Source organism: Talpa europaea (genome assembly GCF_964194135.1).
Source record: "Talpa europaea genome assembly, chromosome: 16".
NCBI lineage: Eukaryota > Metazoa > Chordata > Mammalia > Eulipotyphla > Talpidae > Talpa > Talpa europaea.
The window spans coordinates 38,898,508-38,913,431 of NC_140084.1; the positions used below are offsets into that span (position 1 = coordinate 38,898,508).

At 38.0% G+C, this 14,924-nt stretch overlaps 1 protein-coding gene across 8 annotated transcripts in view; it reads left to right on the forward strand.

Annotated features, from left to right (window-relative positions):
- LSM14A (LSM14A mRNA processing body assembly factor) overlaps positions 1-14,924 on the forward strand; it is a gene marked incomplete at both ends in the record, with an annotated part of 47,726 nt that overhangs the window by 17,159 nt on the left and 15,643 nt on the right. For 7 of the 8 annotated variants that reach the window (XM_084257347.1, XM_084257350.1, XM_084257348.1 and 4 more), the window contains 2 exons: positions 8,623-8,786; positions 11,618-11,747. In XM_084257347.1, coding sequence (XP_084113473.1) covers positions 8,623-8,786; positions 11,618-11,747 — 294 coding nt within the window. The remainder of the gene's footprint in view (positions 1-8,622; positions 8,787-11,617; positions 11,748-14,924) is intronic. The other variant, XM_084257349.1, reaches the window with a different exon arrangement.

Consider the following 14,924-nt stretch of genomic DNA (forward strand, 5'->3'; position numbering starts at 1 on the left):
CAGAGAAACAGTTTATTTACTAGATTACTGACTGATTATAAAAGGCTGCCCTCAGGAACAGCCAAGTGAAAGTAATGCATAAGGCAGGGCCTCCCCGGTGGCGCAGCGGTTGAGCGCTGGGTTGCGAAGCTGCCCGCGGCCTCTGCGGCGCCAGTTCGATCCCCGGCTGCTCCCCGGCCACAGGAGGACGGTCCCACATGGCGCGCAGACCTCTCCTGCCGCCCGCTGCTCCCCTCAGCAATGTACTTCGGTCCTTCTGCCTGCTCTGCTCCCTGCTCTGGCTCTGGTGAGTTCTCTCACCCTCCCTCGCTTCTGACTGTACCCAGTGCATGTATAAACAAAACAAACAAACAAACAAATAAATAAATAAAAAACATAACTCAAAAAAAAAAAAAGAAAAGAAAGTAATGCATAAGGCAAGCTGTGTGGGAAGGGGCACAGGGCGTCCTCGCTCTCTCCAGTTTCATGTCCCCCCTCTGACTCCTGCACGTGTTCACCAACCTGGAAGATCCCTGAACCCTGTAGTTCAGGAATTTTTGTGGTGACTTCATCACATAGGCCTGATCATTTCCTAACTCCATCTCCAGCCCCTCTTCTCTCTGCAGAGAATGGAGGGTGAGACTGAAAGTTCCAAGCATCTAATCATAGCTTGCTTTCTGGTGACGAGACATCCAGGAGCCTCCCAAGAGTTACTTGGTTAGAATAAAAGATGCTCTTATCACCCAGGGGATTTAGGCACTCTGTCAGGAACCAGGGTCAAAGACCTACTACTAGAACAAAAAGCTCCTCATAGTACCATTATCTCTTAGAAAATTGCAAGAGTTTTAGGAGCTCTGGCCAGGAGATGGAGCCAAAGACCAAAATCTTTATTACATCACAACATCATACCCACTTTGAGTTCATTTTATTTCTGGATTCTATTCCTTTCTTGCCAGTACCATACCATTTTGAACCTTTTGACTGTTGTCGCTTTGTAGTAAGTTTTGAAATTGGTTCAGTGTGAATTCCCTAACTTTTTCAAATTCTCTTAACAGTTTGGACTCCCTTGAGGTTCTGAATGAATTTGAGGGTTGGCTTTTGAGGGAACTGTAGTTTTGATTGGAACTGTACGTCACTTTGAGGGAGTATTTGATCTTAATAGTCTTCTAACTCATGGACATGGGCTGGCTTTCCATTTATTTGGGTTCACTTTAATTTCTTTTAGCAGAGTTTTTCAATTGTCAGTGTAAAACTTTCACCTCCTTGGTTTATTGGTTTATTCTCAGATGTATTATTCTTTTAGATGCTAATTATAAGTGGAATTGTTTTATTTCCTTTTTGGTTTACTGACTGTTGGTATATAGAAATAGCTGGCTTTTGTTTGTTGATATTGTGCCCTATTTGTTCTACTGGGGTTTTTTGCTTTGTTTTTTTGTTTTTGTTTTTGTTTTTGTTTTTTTGGTTTGGTTTTGGTTTTTTACAGAGTAAAAGAGAAGTTGGGCGTTTTAAAATAAATTTTATTTTTTTATTAAGAGATTTTATGGGATTTCTATGAATGGAATTGTATCATCTGCAAAAAGTTTTACTTCTTCCTCTCAAATGTTGGTGCCTTTACTTTGTCTTGCCTAATTGTGCTGGCTAGAACTTGCAGTACATTATCGAGTAAGGGTGGTAAAAGCTGACATTCAGTCTTGTTTCTGATCCCAGCTAAAAACTTTCAGTTTTTCACCATTGGATGTGAAGTTAGCTGTGGGTTTTTTATATATGCCCTTTATCGTGTTAAGGAAGTTTCCTTCTATTTTTGATTTGCTACATGTTTTTATGAAAGGATATTAAATCTTGTCAAGCCTTTTTTTCTGCATCTGTCGAGTAGATTGGCAGGTATCTATTAATATTGTGTATTATGTTCTTTTGGTCTATTAATATTGTATAATATGTTGAATTTTTTTTTATCCTTGCATTCTTAGACTAAAATCCCAATTAGTCACAGTGTATAATCCTTTTAATATACTGCTGTACTGTTGATTTCAGCTTGCTGGTATTTGTTGAGGACTTTCGTGTCTGTATTCATAAGAGATGCTGACCTGTAGTTTTCTCACAGTGTCCTTGTCTGATTTTGGTATCAAGGTGTTGGTGGCCTTAGAATGTGCTAAAAAGTGTTTCTTTCTGTTTGAAGAAGTTTGAATAGGATTTATAATAGTTCTTCATTAAATGTGTAGTAGAATTTACCAGTAAAGCCATCTGGTTCTGGACTGGTTTTTTTTGTTTTTTGTTTTTTGTTTTTGGCTTTTGGTTTTTGGTTTAGAGATTTTTGATTACTGGTCCAGTTTCTTTGTTATAGGTCTGTTGAGATTTTCTATTTCTTCTTGAGTCAGTTTTGTTAATTTGTGTGTTTTTATGAATCTTCTCATTTCATTTAGATTATCTAATTTGTTGGCCTTTGTAGTATTCTCTTATAAACCTTGTAATTGCCATAAGGTTGGCAGTAACACTCTTGTTTTCATTTATGATTTTAGTTATTTGTATCTTCTTACCTTTTCCTTAGTCACACTACCTGAAGATTTGTCAATTTTGTGTGTGTGTGTGTGTTTTTTTTTTTTCATCAGTGTTCATTAGGGAGATTGGCCTGTAATTTTCTTTTTTTTTTTTTAATTATTTATTTATTTATTATTTTATACAAGCACTGGGTACAGTCAGAAGCGCGGGAGGGTGAGAGAATTCACCAGAGCCAGAGCGGGGAGCAGAGCAGGCAGAAGGACCGAAGTACACTGCTGAGGGGAGCAGCGGGCAGCAGGAGAGGTCTGCGCGCCATGTGGGACCCTCCTCCAGTGGCCGGGGAGCAGCCAGGGATCGAACCGGCGCTGCAGAGGCCGCAGGCAGCTTCGCAACCCAGCGCTCAACCGCTGTGCCACCGGGGAGGCCCTGTAATTTTCTTTTTTTTGTGCTGTCTTTGTTGGGTTTTGGTATTAGTGTAATGTTGGCTTCGTAGAACGTATTTGGTAGTATTCCTTCTTTTTCAATTTTTTTTGAAAGAGTTTGTGTAGGATAGGCACTAATTTTGTTGTTCTTTTCAAAGAACAACTTGGGTTTTGTGGGGTCTATTTTTTCTTTTGTCTCTGCTCTAATCTTGTATCTTCCTTTTGCTGGATTTGGATTTAGTTTACTCTTTTTTTTTTTTTTTTTTTAAGTTGCCTATTTTTTTTTTTTTTTTTAAGATTTATTTATTTATACAAGCACTGGGTACAGTCAGAAGCGGGGGGGTTGGGGGGGCGGAGGTGAGAGAATTCACCAGAGCCAGAGTAAGGAACAGAACAGGCAGAAGGACTGAAGTGCACTGCTGGGGAGCAGCGGGCGGCAGGAGAGGTCTGCGCGCCATGTAGGACCCTCCCCCAGTGGCCAGGGAGCAGCCGGGGATCAAACCGGCGCTGCAGAGGCTGCAGGCAGCTTCCCAACCCAGCGCTCAACCGCTGCGCCACCCGGGGAGGCCCGGGTTTAGTTTACTCTCACACAAGTTTGTCGAGGTGTAAAGTTGATTTGAGGTTTATTGTTTTGTTTTTCATTGTAGTTAACAGCTATAAATTTTCCTCTTGAACCTGGCATTCTTTGCACTCCATAGTTTTGGCATCTTCTGTTTTCAGTTTCATTTTTCTTACTTTCCCAAGTGAGATCTTTTTAGTTTTCTGGTTTTTGTGACTTCTTTTTTGAGCCATTAGTTGTTTAAGAGCAGTTTGTTTATAATTTCTACATATTTCTGAATTTTCCAGTTTCCCTTCTGTTATTTATAGTTTCATTCCATTGTGGTTGAAGAACCTATATTGTGACATTTGATCTTTTTCAATTTGAGAGTGGTTTTGATTTAACATGGTTTATCCTGAAGAATGTTCCATATACAATTGAGAATTGTGTATGCTCTCCTACTGTTGAGGGGGAGAAAAAAGAGTATTCTCTCACTTTTAAATGCCTTTACTAACTCTACCCTTTTTTGCCCTTGAGGACTGAAACCATAACCAGGTTCTGTGCTGGCCCCGCAGTGAATTGCTGGACAAATCAAATCATATAATCGCAGTTTTTTAAAAATAAGCACATGATGCTGGGAAATTGCACCAGAAACACTGGCTGCCATCCTCAGAGCTGCTTTTCGCCAAGATGAAACTTGACGAATGGTAACAGTCAGCCACTGGGCAAAATGTCAGCATTTACCAACTTCTTTCTTTCATTGCATACTCTCATAGATGCTACATGTGTTTAACTACACTCCATAGTTTGAAAATGGTTTCTCCAGACATTGCTTGTCAGCTGAATAGTTGCTTTTCTGGAGAGACTGATTCCTAAATCTTCCTTGTCAACCGAGTTTCATGTCTCTCACATCGGTGTTTGTATTTTGGATAATTGTAATCTTTTGAAAATAATAGTTTTGTAGCTCGTCATATGTGTGACATGTTTAATGTTTCTGTATATCTAATTTCTTTGCTAGATAAACTTTTTTTTAAATGGCCTATTTTGGGAAAGAGTGACCAGAGTTGTAAAATTTTAAGAAATTGCTTTAAATAAGGCATATTCCTTCTGTGAACTTGTCTCTGTAAGACTGACCCCTGCTTTAAGTACCTCCTCACTGTCTCGTCCCATTAACTTCCAAACTAGTCTCCCTTCCACTTTAATTTTATTCTCCAGTCACTAAAGGATGGATACTGGAATGGTGGTTTCTGGGGGTAGAAATAGGGGGCAGATGGAGAAGAATGAGCTTCAGTGGCTGTAAAGTTTCAAGTAAGCAAGATGATAAAATTCTGGTGCTCTGCTTTACAACATCTTGCTTTTGATTAATAATGTACACGCGAAGGTTTGTTGAGAAGGTAGATCTCAAACTGTGTGTTCTTACAACAGTTTTTTTTTTTAATTGAAGTTATAACATAACAAAATTGCTGTTAAAGTATACCTATTAAAAAAGTTGAAGGTGGGCCTCCCTGGTGGCACAAGGGGTTAAGACACAACCTGTGAAGCAGTCTGCAGCCTCTGCAGCACAAGTTCGATCCCCGGCCGGCCCGGGAGCAATCCTCTCCTGTCTCACCCACAGGTGTATTTCAGCAGTGTATTTCAGTCAGTCTGCCTATTCTGTTCCCCACTCTGTTTCTGATGAACCTTCTCACCCCCACACTTCTGGCCTGTACCCCAGCTCTTGCATGCATAAATAAGTAAATCTTTTAAAAAAAAAAAAGTTGAAGGTAGTTTAATGGAGTACAGGGAAGAGTGGAAGCTGCTGCTGAAGACAGTGTGCGTCTCTCAACGTCGGGGAGACCTGAGCAGTAAGCACTTGGGAGACTGAGTATGTAGCCAGATTGAACCCAGAGGAGTGTGTATTGTATACTAGTGCATTATGGCATTTTGCGTTTAGCTGTTGTTACCTACAAGTGCAACCATTTCCAGTTGGGATGAACTAACATGATTTCTGATGGCGCTGACATAATTGCCTTACTAATTGCACTTGAACTCATTCATGGTTTAAAATGTGTTGTGGCAGAGCAGTACAGGTAATTTTCAACTTTCTGTGCTTATTATATCTCCTTTCTTTAGCCCCTAAATGTCCAGGTTTCACCACTTCTCATTTTGTTATCTTCTAACCATGTGTGCCCTTCTGAACTGTCTTCTAATTAATTTGTTCTTTATGCAAAAATTGCATGTTGAAAACATTAAATTTAATCAAACCTGTCTTTAGAGCATGCTTCTCAGACTTGCTCTGTGCAGCTCACTCTACTTCCATGGCCTCTTTTCATTTTGCCTCTTTTGCATATGATAGAGGTTTTCTTCACACCATATTTTAGAAAGTAGAGGTTTTAAGTTCCATTTCTATTGTTGGTCACTTCAAGATCTCAAATAACAAAAAGTTAAGCCCACATGTATTAATAATGTCCCCACATCTTACCAAGTGCCTTCCTACTGTGAAAAGTGAGAATATTCCTTGACATATTTCTCTTTGTGTTTTCCTGTCTCGCCCATGTGCCTCTCCCAATATTATTAGAATACTGCCTGATACATCATCCTGATTCATTTTGTCACACTGTATAACTTTGTAACCCTTTCCCAGAACTTTCAATTTCATGTTGTTCTAAGACCATAATAAATTATCCTGTATATTTATGTGGGTAAATAAATTTATTGTCTCTCTTTTGATACTGTGTCTGGGTTCTTTATTTTGATAAAGCAGAGGATAAAAAAAAATTCTGAAAAGTACAATGAACCCTTCTAATCAAATTTAGGTCTTCATGTCAAATTTTTTTTTATTCTGGTGCCTACTCAGAGACAACAGTTAATTAGTTGTTAGATCTATGTAACAATCTCTGACCATTCATTGCTATATTTTTCTTTACATCTTGTTTGCTTTTTCTCAGATTTTTTCTCTATTAATGACTTGGTTTTACTGCTGTTCGTTGTTGATGTATTTAACCAGTTATGCTCTTACTTATCTTGTATATTTTTTCTTCATCTTTCTCTTTTAATACATGGGTATAGTTTGAATGGTTTTGCTAGACCTTGAAAATTGTAATGAGGCTTCTCTATGATCTCGTTAGAAGGTCTTTGACACCACTACCACCACCACACCTTTCAGGATGACTGAATCTGTTACTTTGGAGCCCTGTGACTATATAAATCTGATGGTGGTGGTACTGAGGTTAGAAGTGAGATTGTCTTATTTGTACTTTTCTTAACTCTGTTTTCTCTAATTCTACCCTTCCTTTAGTATAAGGACAGAATGTCAAACCTTGTCACTTACTCCTGTCCCGTTAAGTACAGTTTAATCACTAAGAGGAGTTTCAAAACCGGGAATTCCACATTTTTTTCCCTTACCACATCTGTGGCCCTGCTCAAGTTGGGGTGATGGCTGTGAACATTTTTCAGGGATTACTATGTTTGGATTCTGGAATAGGTCTTCCAGTTTGGACTAACAGTATCTGGACAATACTTTTTTTTTTTTTAATTTAATTTTTTTTACCTCATTGTTCATTTTTAAACAATATTTGCTTTCCCCTACCCCCTTGAACAATACTTGTTAATAAAATTTCATGGTATGTGTTGAAGATCCTTTTCGTGTGAAATTAACATCTTCAATCTAATGGTGGATCAACTCTGCAGAAAAATAAATACATTCATAACTTAGTATCATGTTAATGGGTCTACTTCTTCTAGGACACCCTTCTAATGGGTAGTAATTGAGCTTTCAAACTTTCTTATGTAGAACTTCTGTATGGATATGGGCATTTTTAGAGCTCCCCTGAGCCTGTGAACCTAAGCATCAGCAACTGGGGGCTAGTTTAAAATGCAGATTTCTAGACCCTTCAGAAACTCATGGCATTTTGCATTTGAATCAATTCCCAGAAATCTTTTTAGACAGTTTACCTGATATAGGTGGTCCAAAGTTTAACTTTGAGTAATGCTATCTTAAGTGTTAAAATAATTGCATTTAATTTTGAGGTAGGTATTCTAGTAACTATGGCATTCCATGCTGTCCCACGGGACTGAGTCACTGCTACTGGTTGACTCGGCTTCTAAAGGATTTGTTACTCACTGAGACTTAATGAGTAAGACAGTGTCTCTCTTAATCCCAAAGCTTAGTTTTCCAACTATGGGAGTTTGTCAGCTGGGAAAATCTTCACACAAGGTAATATCACATAGGTTGCCACTTTTTAATTTTGCTGAATGGACATTAAAAGTAAATCAGGGGCCTCCCCGGTGGCGCAGCAGTTGAGCGCTGGGTTGCGAAGCTGCCCGCAACCTCTGCAGCGCCAGTTCGATCCCTGGCTGCTCCCCGGCCACCAGAGGAGGGTCCCACATGGCTTGCAGACCTCTCCAGCCTCCCGCTGCTCCCCTCAGCAGTGTGCTTCGGTCCTTCTGCCTGCTCTGCTCCCCGCTCTGGCTCTGGTGAATTCTCTCACCCTCCCGCGCTTCTGACTGTATCCAGTGCATGTATAAACAAAACAAAACAAACAAATAAATAAATAAACAAACAAACAAACAAACAAATAAATAAATAAAACATGCCTCTATAAAAAAAAAAGTAAATCAGCAGGAGCCTCTCTTGTGGCGCAAGGGGTTAAGACACAGCCAATGAAGCTGCCCACAGCCACTGCAGCACAAGTTCGATCCTCAGCCAGGGAGCTGACCCACATGGTGCAGCAGACCTCTCCTGTCTCTCCTGCTGCTCCCCTCAGCAGTGTATTTCTGTCAGTCTGCCTGTTCTGTTCCCCACTTTGTCTCTGGTGAATCCTCTCACCTCCACACCTCTGGCCTGTACCCCAGTTCTTATTTGCATAAATAAATAAATCTTTAAATAAATAAATAAATAAATAAATAAATAAATAAATGAAATCAACAGTGAAAGGACATTTTTAACATCTCCTCTTACCACAACCACCAAATACATAAACAAAAATAGGAAGAACCTACCCTCATGATACAGATTCAAATATATAGCTGATTAATATGTTTAATCAATTATAGGCAAAACTTTTCTTTTATAAAAGATCTGTTCAGCTACAGATTAATGCATGCTTTCTCATGGGTGACATTTAAGAACTGCTGCTTCATGCTTGGGACAGAACACTTACAAGAGGCACTGCCTGAATGTGATAAATTCTTCTGTTTTCTCACCAGTTCGGTCCTTTGGTACAGAAGACAGACCAACAGATCGTCCAATACCACCTCGAGATGAAGTCTTTGAATACATTATATTCCGTGGAAGCGATATTAAAGATCTCACTGTTTGTGAGCCACCAAAACCACAATGTTCTTTGCCTCAGGACCCAGCCATTGTTCAGGTAACTGATAGTGAGTTTGACCTGGAATGGGAAGAAGCTTCATGTACTTGGCAAGCCTTGACTTATGGGTTTTTGTTTTTGTTTTCTCAATTGAAAGTTCATCAAATTTAAAACATTTCCTAGTTACCAGGATACCTAGATAACATCTTCATTTAGCTGTTTCTCTTTTTTCCTTTGTTTTTCCTTGTGGGGTTTTCTCTTTAGATCCTAAGTCAGAACTAAATAAGGTAAAAGCTGAGGTGTTTATTTTATTATAAAATATTGTCTAATTTCAAAAAGGGTTAAACAGTTAACATTTATTGAAGTCTAAGAAACACTCTGTAATAAATCAATTTTCAAGCACTCTCCTAACTTGGTACCATAATTCTTATTTTCATAAGTGAAGAAATTGAGCTAGAACCACAATTCGAACAGGCCCAGGCATTCTGCCTCCAGAATCTGTGCTGCTGTATTATTCATATGTGGTTCATATTACAAACGAGTGATAATGGCTACTCTTAATATTGGATTTAATTTTTTCAAAAAGCTCAATCACATATATAAACAATATTATGTAAGATCTCACAAGCATAAAAGGATTTAATGTATATAGATAATGTTGTTCAATTTCCTAAATCAGGTATTAAAAATCACCATACATATCCTCAGTAAGACATTAAAGAGATTGGTATATTTTATTAAAAACAGAAACACTTGATGTCTAAAAGTTGAATTAGAATTGTCTATTATGGTATATGTTTATATGTTCATTGGAAGCATATTGAGAATCTGAATTTCAGCAATCACAGCAGAAGAAGCAGGTTCATATACAGGTTTATTTGAGGTTTAGCTGATTAAAGGTTTGTGAGCCCCCCCGTTTTCCTCCTACATCTATTTCTTCTCAACCTTTTTTCTTGTTAGAAATATTTGTTTGCTTATTGCACAAAAGTATATTTGTTGGGTTTGTTTGTTTGTTTGTTTTTAAGCAATGTAATAATTTTTTTTAAAAAGATTTTATTTATGCATACAAGAACTGGGGTGTAAGCCAGAGGTGCCAGGAGGTTGAGAGGATTCACCAGAGACAGTGGGGAGCAGAATAGGCGTATTTATGGAAACACACTGCTAAGGGGAGCAGCAGTGAGACAGGAGAGGTCTTCTGCTCTGTATGTGGGTTAGCTCCCTGGCCAGGCATTATACTCAGGGCGCAGCAGTGACAGTGCTGATACTTAACCCCTAGGCCACCAGGGAGGCCCCAATGTAATATTTTTAGATTATTTTCAATTAACTTTCTCCTTTTAATGGTGTGAGTCATAAAATCTTATCTTTACACAAAATAGAGTCCCAAGATATGTATTAATTTGTGTAGGATTTGTCTTCCAGCTGTTTAAAAAAATGCCTCATGAACTCATCTAAAGAAAAGTTAAATTGTATCTAAAATTAAAATAGGCAGGGGAAGAGGAGGAAGAGGAATTGGAGGGAAGGAGGGAGAAGCACAGGGGACTGTGGTGATGGTGCACAGGTGAATTGGTGAAGGAAATTCTATGGGGACCACACTGAGGGGGATGAAAAAAGCAAACATTGTTTAAAAATGAACAATGATGTAAAATGTATATAAATAAAATATATATATGAAAATAAAAATTAAAATAGGAATGGCCTCCCTAGTGGCACAAGGGGTTAAGTATCAACACTAATCACCAGCCGCTGCAGAATGAGTTCGATCCCCAGCCAGGGAGCTACCCACATGGTGAAGCAGATCTCTCCTGTCTTGCCCATTACTCCCTTCAGCAATTATTTCAGTAACTCTGCTTTATCTGTTCTGCTCCCTTCTCTGTCTTTGGTGAATCCTCTCACCCCTCCACACCTCTGGCCTTCACCCCTGTTCTTGTATGCATAAATAAAAATAAAACTTAAAAAAAATTAAAATAGGAAAAGAGAAAGAACCTATTAATATTTTCTGTTTTTTCTGAATATAAAATTAACTAATAAGAATGATAAACTGATAATTTTTCAGGGAACCAGTTACTTAAGTAATCAGCATTATAGAATGAGAAAAACCAAGAGCACAAATGAAAATGGTGTTACATAACTTCTTCCAGTCACCATAATTTGGACTTTTGATCTTTTGACTCATTTATTCAGTAGCATTTACTGAGTAGGTGCCAGGTGCTAACACTAGGAGTGAACTCACAAAGTCCTGTAATGGGTTGAGCTTATTATGGTTGCCTTAGCACACTTCATATTTATAATAGAAAATATTTCATTTAACTTACTAAGCCTAAAACATGTGTGTATATATATATAAATATTTTAGGCTTAGTAGGTTAAAACTTTTGTAAATTTTATTCTAAATTTGTATAAATGTCCTTTAACTTAGTGATAAAAATGTAAATGGTTTTGCATGTGATGTTTGCTTCTCCATCTCTTTCTTGTAAGTTTAATGGTATACACAGATGATTAGGAATAAGAGTAAAATAAAAAATGAGATGTCTCATTTGTGGCAAGCACCAGAAAAAACTCAGGCCAACCAAATGCCCTTTTTTTATATTTTTTTCTTTAAGCAAAGTTACTTGAGTAACTTCTTTCATAAGTCTACTATAAAACTCTTATTAAAGGAGGAATTTACTGTTGAAAAAGTGTGTATCACTTTGAGTATACTTGGCACAAGCGTACAAATACAGAAATCAGAATGTGGTTCAACTGTTTAGTGCATATTCTAAGTTGTTATAACTGCTCTGTGTGCATGGTAGATGCAATTCAATAGATTGGTTAGAAGTGTAAATGTCTGATTTTCTTTCCATAATACATGTGTCATTTAAAGCCCGGGAGAATAACCCATGACCTTTTTTCAGTCTTCACTAGGCTCATCTACTTCTTCATTCCAGTCAGTGAGTTCCTATGGACCTTTTGGCAGGATGCCGTCATACAGTCAGTTCAGTCCAAGTTCATTAGTTGGGCAGCAGTTTGGTGCTGTTGGCGTTGGTATGTTGTACTTTTTCTTTCACTCGCTCTCTATTTTTTTTTTTTTTTTTTTTTTGGTAATTTCCCCATCTTTACCACAAAGATACTTTAAAACACAAACTTTCAGACCTATTGTTTCATGTTCCTTTTGTAGCCTATTAAAGTCTTTAATGACTATAATGGTTCTCTAAAGGTCATCTTTAAAAACAAAAAAAAAGTCAACAAGCAACTATAAACCAGAGACACACTAGGGGTGGGGGGGAGGGGGAGGAGAGGAGGAAGGATTAGGGTCAAAATAAGGGGGTGTGTAATTGTATGGGGACTATAACCAAAATGAAGACACATACATTGTGTAAAAATGAAAATGATGTAACAAATAAAATATTAAAAAAATAAAAAAACTTAGATATATCATATTACCAAATTTCATTGAATGTTATTTTAAATTTGCATAAGACATTCATTTAAAATTAGCCTTTTCTCCACACAGAATAGATTTTCCCAAAGGGAATTGGAGATAAAGCCATTATTATTAAGAACTAGTGATGCCAATGAGTATTTATTATATTACATGAAATGTGAAACATTATCTCATTTAGCATCACCTGTGAGAGATGCTCAAATATAGCACATTGGTGCTTTTAACAGAGTTTTAAAAACATAACAATGTCAGAAGAACGTACAGGGAAAATGGACTAGTTACAGTCCTTTTAATGATTAAATGATCCTAGCATAAGCTGGATGTAATCAGATGAGCTTATGTTATTTTGTTTTTATAGCTGTGAATTTTAGCTCTTAAGTACATCTTTATTGAGAGTCCCATAGTAGAGAATAACTTTTTGAATCTAAATCTCTAGCCCTTAGTCTTTTCTTGTTCCATTGAAATAATCTTTTATCAGTTTATTTGCTTTCACTAAATCACAAATCCAATTTCAAGTGTATCTTGAAACTCAGTGTGTTAACAAGTTTTGTTAAAATTAATTCTTTGTGTGTGTATATATATATATTTTTAATAATGCTGTGAGTTTTCAATAATGTAAATATTTTACTTATTCACAAACAAAAAGGATGGAGAATAAAGCAAATCCTTAAAGTGAATGAATACAACAGAAACAACTGGTGCTAACTATATATCAAATTGATAACCACACAGAAAAATAGAATTAGCTCAAGTAACTTTTTTACTTTTGGTGTAGAATGTATTGTAAGACAAATAGAACTGTAAATAAAATCTGATTTAGGACTTATGGTATTACTGCTTTTGCCAATTTTGAAACTTTTATAGGGCAAATAAGTAATATATTGGTGTTATTGCAAAATGATAGTCTTATTGTGGAAAAGGGAGCTACATATATGAATCAACGAAAGGTAAAGTGGAACCCTGAAGTGTTCACTGCAAATTAGACTTATGAGGATGAACTCATTTCTTAAAATCTGGTTATTTTCTTTCTTTCTCTTTTTTTTTTAAGATTGGTTGGTTGATTGATTGATTGATTGATTGATTGATTGATGTAAGCACTGGGTACAGTCAGAAGCGTGGGAGGGTGAGAGAATTCACCAGAGCGGGGAGCAGAGCAGGCAGAAGGACCAAAGTACACTGCTGAGGGGAGCAGCGGGCGGCAGGAGAGGTCTGCACCATGTGGGATCCTCCTCTGGTGGCTGGGGAGCAGTTGGGGATGGAACTGGCGCTGCAGAAGCTGCGGGCAGCTTCGCAACCCAACGCTCAACCACTGCGCCACCGGGGAGGCCCAAATCTGGTTATTTTCTGACTGTTCATAGATGGGGCTTAAAAGCAATGATAACCCAGTAGCAAAGAACATATGTAAACGTAGTTCTTGATTTCTTTTTTTTTTTTTTTTAAGATTTATTTATGCATACAAGAACTGGGGTACAGGCCAGAGGTATGGGGGGTGAGAGGATCCACCAGAGAGAGTGGGAACAGAACAGGCAGATTGAAGTACACTGCTGAGGGGAGCAGCGGGCGAGTCAGGAGAGGTCCACTGCACCATGTGGGCAGCTCCCCGGTCGGGGATTGAACTCGCGCTGCAGTGGCTACAGATAGTGTCTTAACCCTTTGCGCCACCAGGGAGGCCCAGTTCTTGATTTCTAAATGGCCATTCCCACTGAAAGGAACCAGGGCTCCTTAATAAATGAAGGGGAAGCAATACTCATTAAACAGAAAAATTCCAGCCAATAAATAGAAGGAATGGTGTATATAAAGACTCGCCATTTTACAGTCTCTAGTGTAATGATTAGGATTATCAGCAGGTGCTAAAATCATTGAGTGAATGAATAATGGTTTTTAAATATAAGAATTAATTATGAAGAGAAAGACTACATCTTTATAATGATGAGCCCTGGTAGACTCCATCTTGTTCAGAATCATCATTTGGCTTACCATAATTAAATTATTATATGTCTGCTGGCATTATGGTACAAGGCCTACGTAGGGGAGAGGCATATACAGCTTTACCTCTGTAGTGTTCTTGATGAAAATGCAGTCTTTAGTCATGAAGAAATGTTCATGATATATCCCATATATTGAAAACTGTAAGATATTAATGGAAAAATTGAAGAAGACGTAAATAAATGGAAAGATATTCCATACTCTCAGCTTGGAAGAATTAATATTGCTTAAAAGCCAGTACTGCCCTGGGGCCTCCCTGGTGGCGCAAGGGGTTAAGTCTCAGCCTATGAAGCTACTACCCACAGCCACTGTAGCATGAGTTCCATCCCCGGCCAGGAAGCTGACCCCACATGATGCAACAGACCTCTCCTGTCTCGCCTGCTGCTCCCCTCAGCAGTGTATTTCAGTTGATCTGCCTGTTCTGCTGTCTGCTCTGTCTGGTAAATTCTCTCACCACCCACCCCTGACCTATACCCCAGTTTTTATATGCATAAATTAATAAAATAAGACCTTTTTTTAAAAAAGTCACTATTACCCAAAACAGTATATAGATTCAGTACAATCTATCAAAATTCCAGTAGCATTTTTCACAGAAATGGAAGAGTCCTAAATTTTGTATGGAAATAAAAAAGACCATGAATAGCCAAAGAAATCTTGAGAAAGAAGAATGAAGCTCTTATCACACTTCATGGTTTCAGGCTATGTTACAGAATTGTAGTAATTAGAACAGTATGATATTGGCATAAAAGCAGACATGAAATCAATGGGACAAAACAGCCCAGAAAATAAGC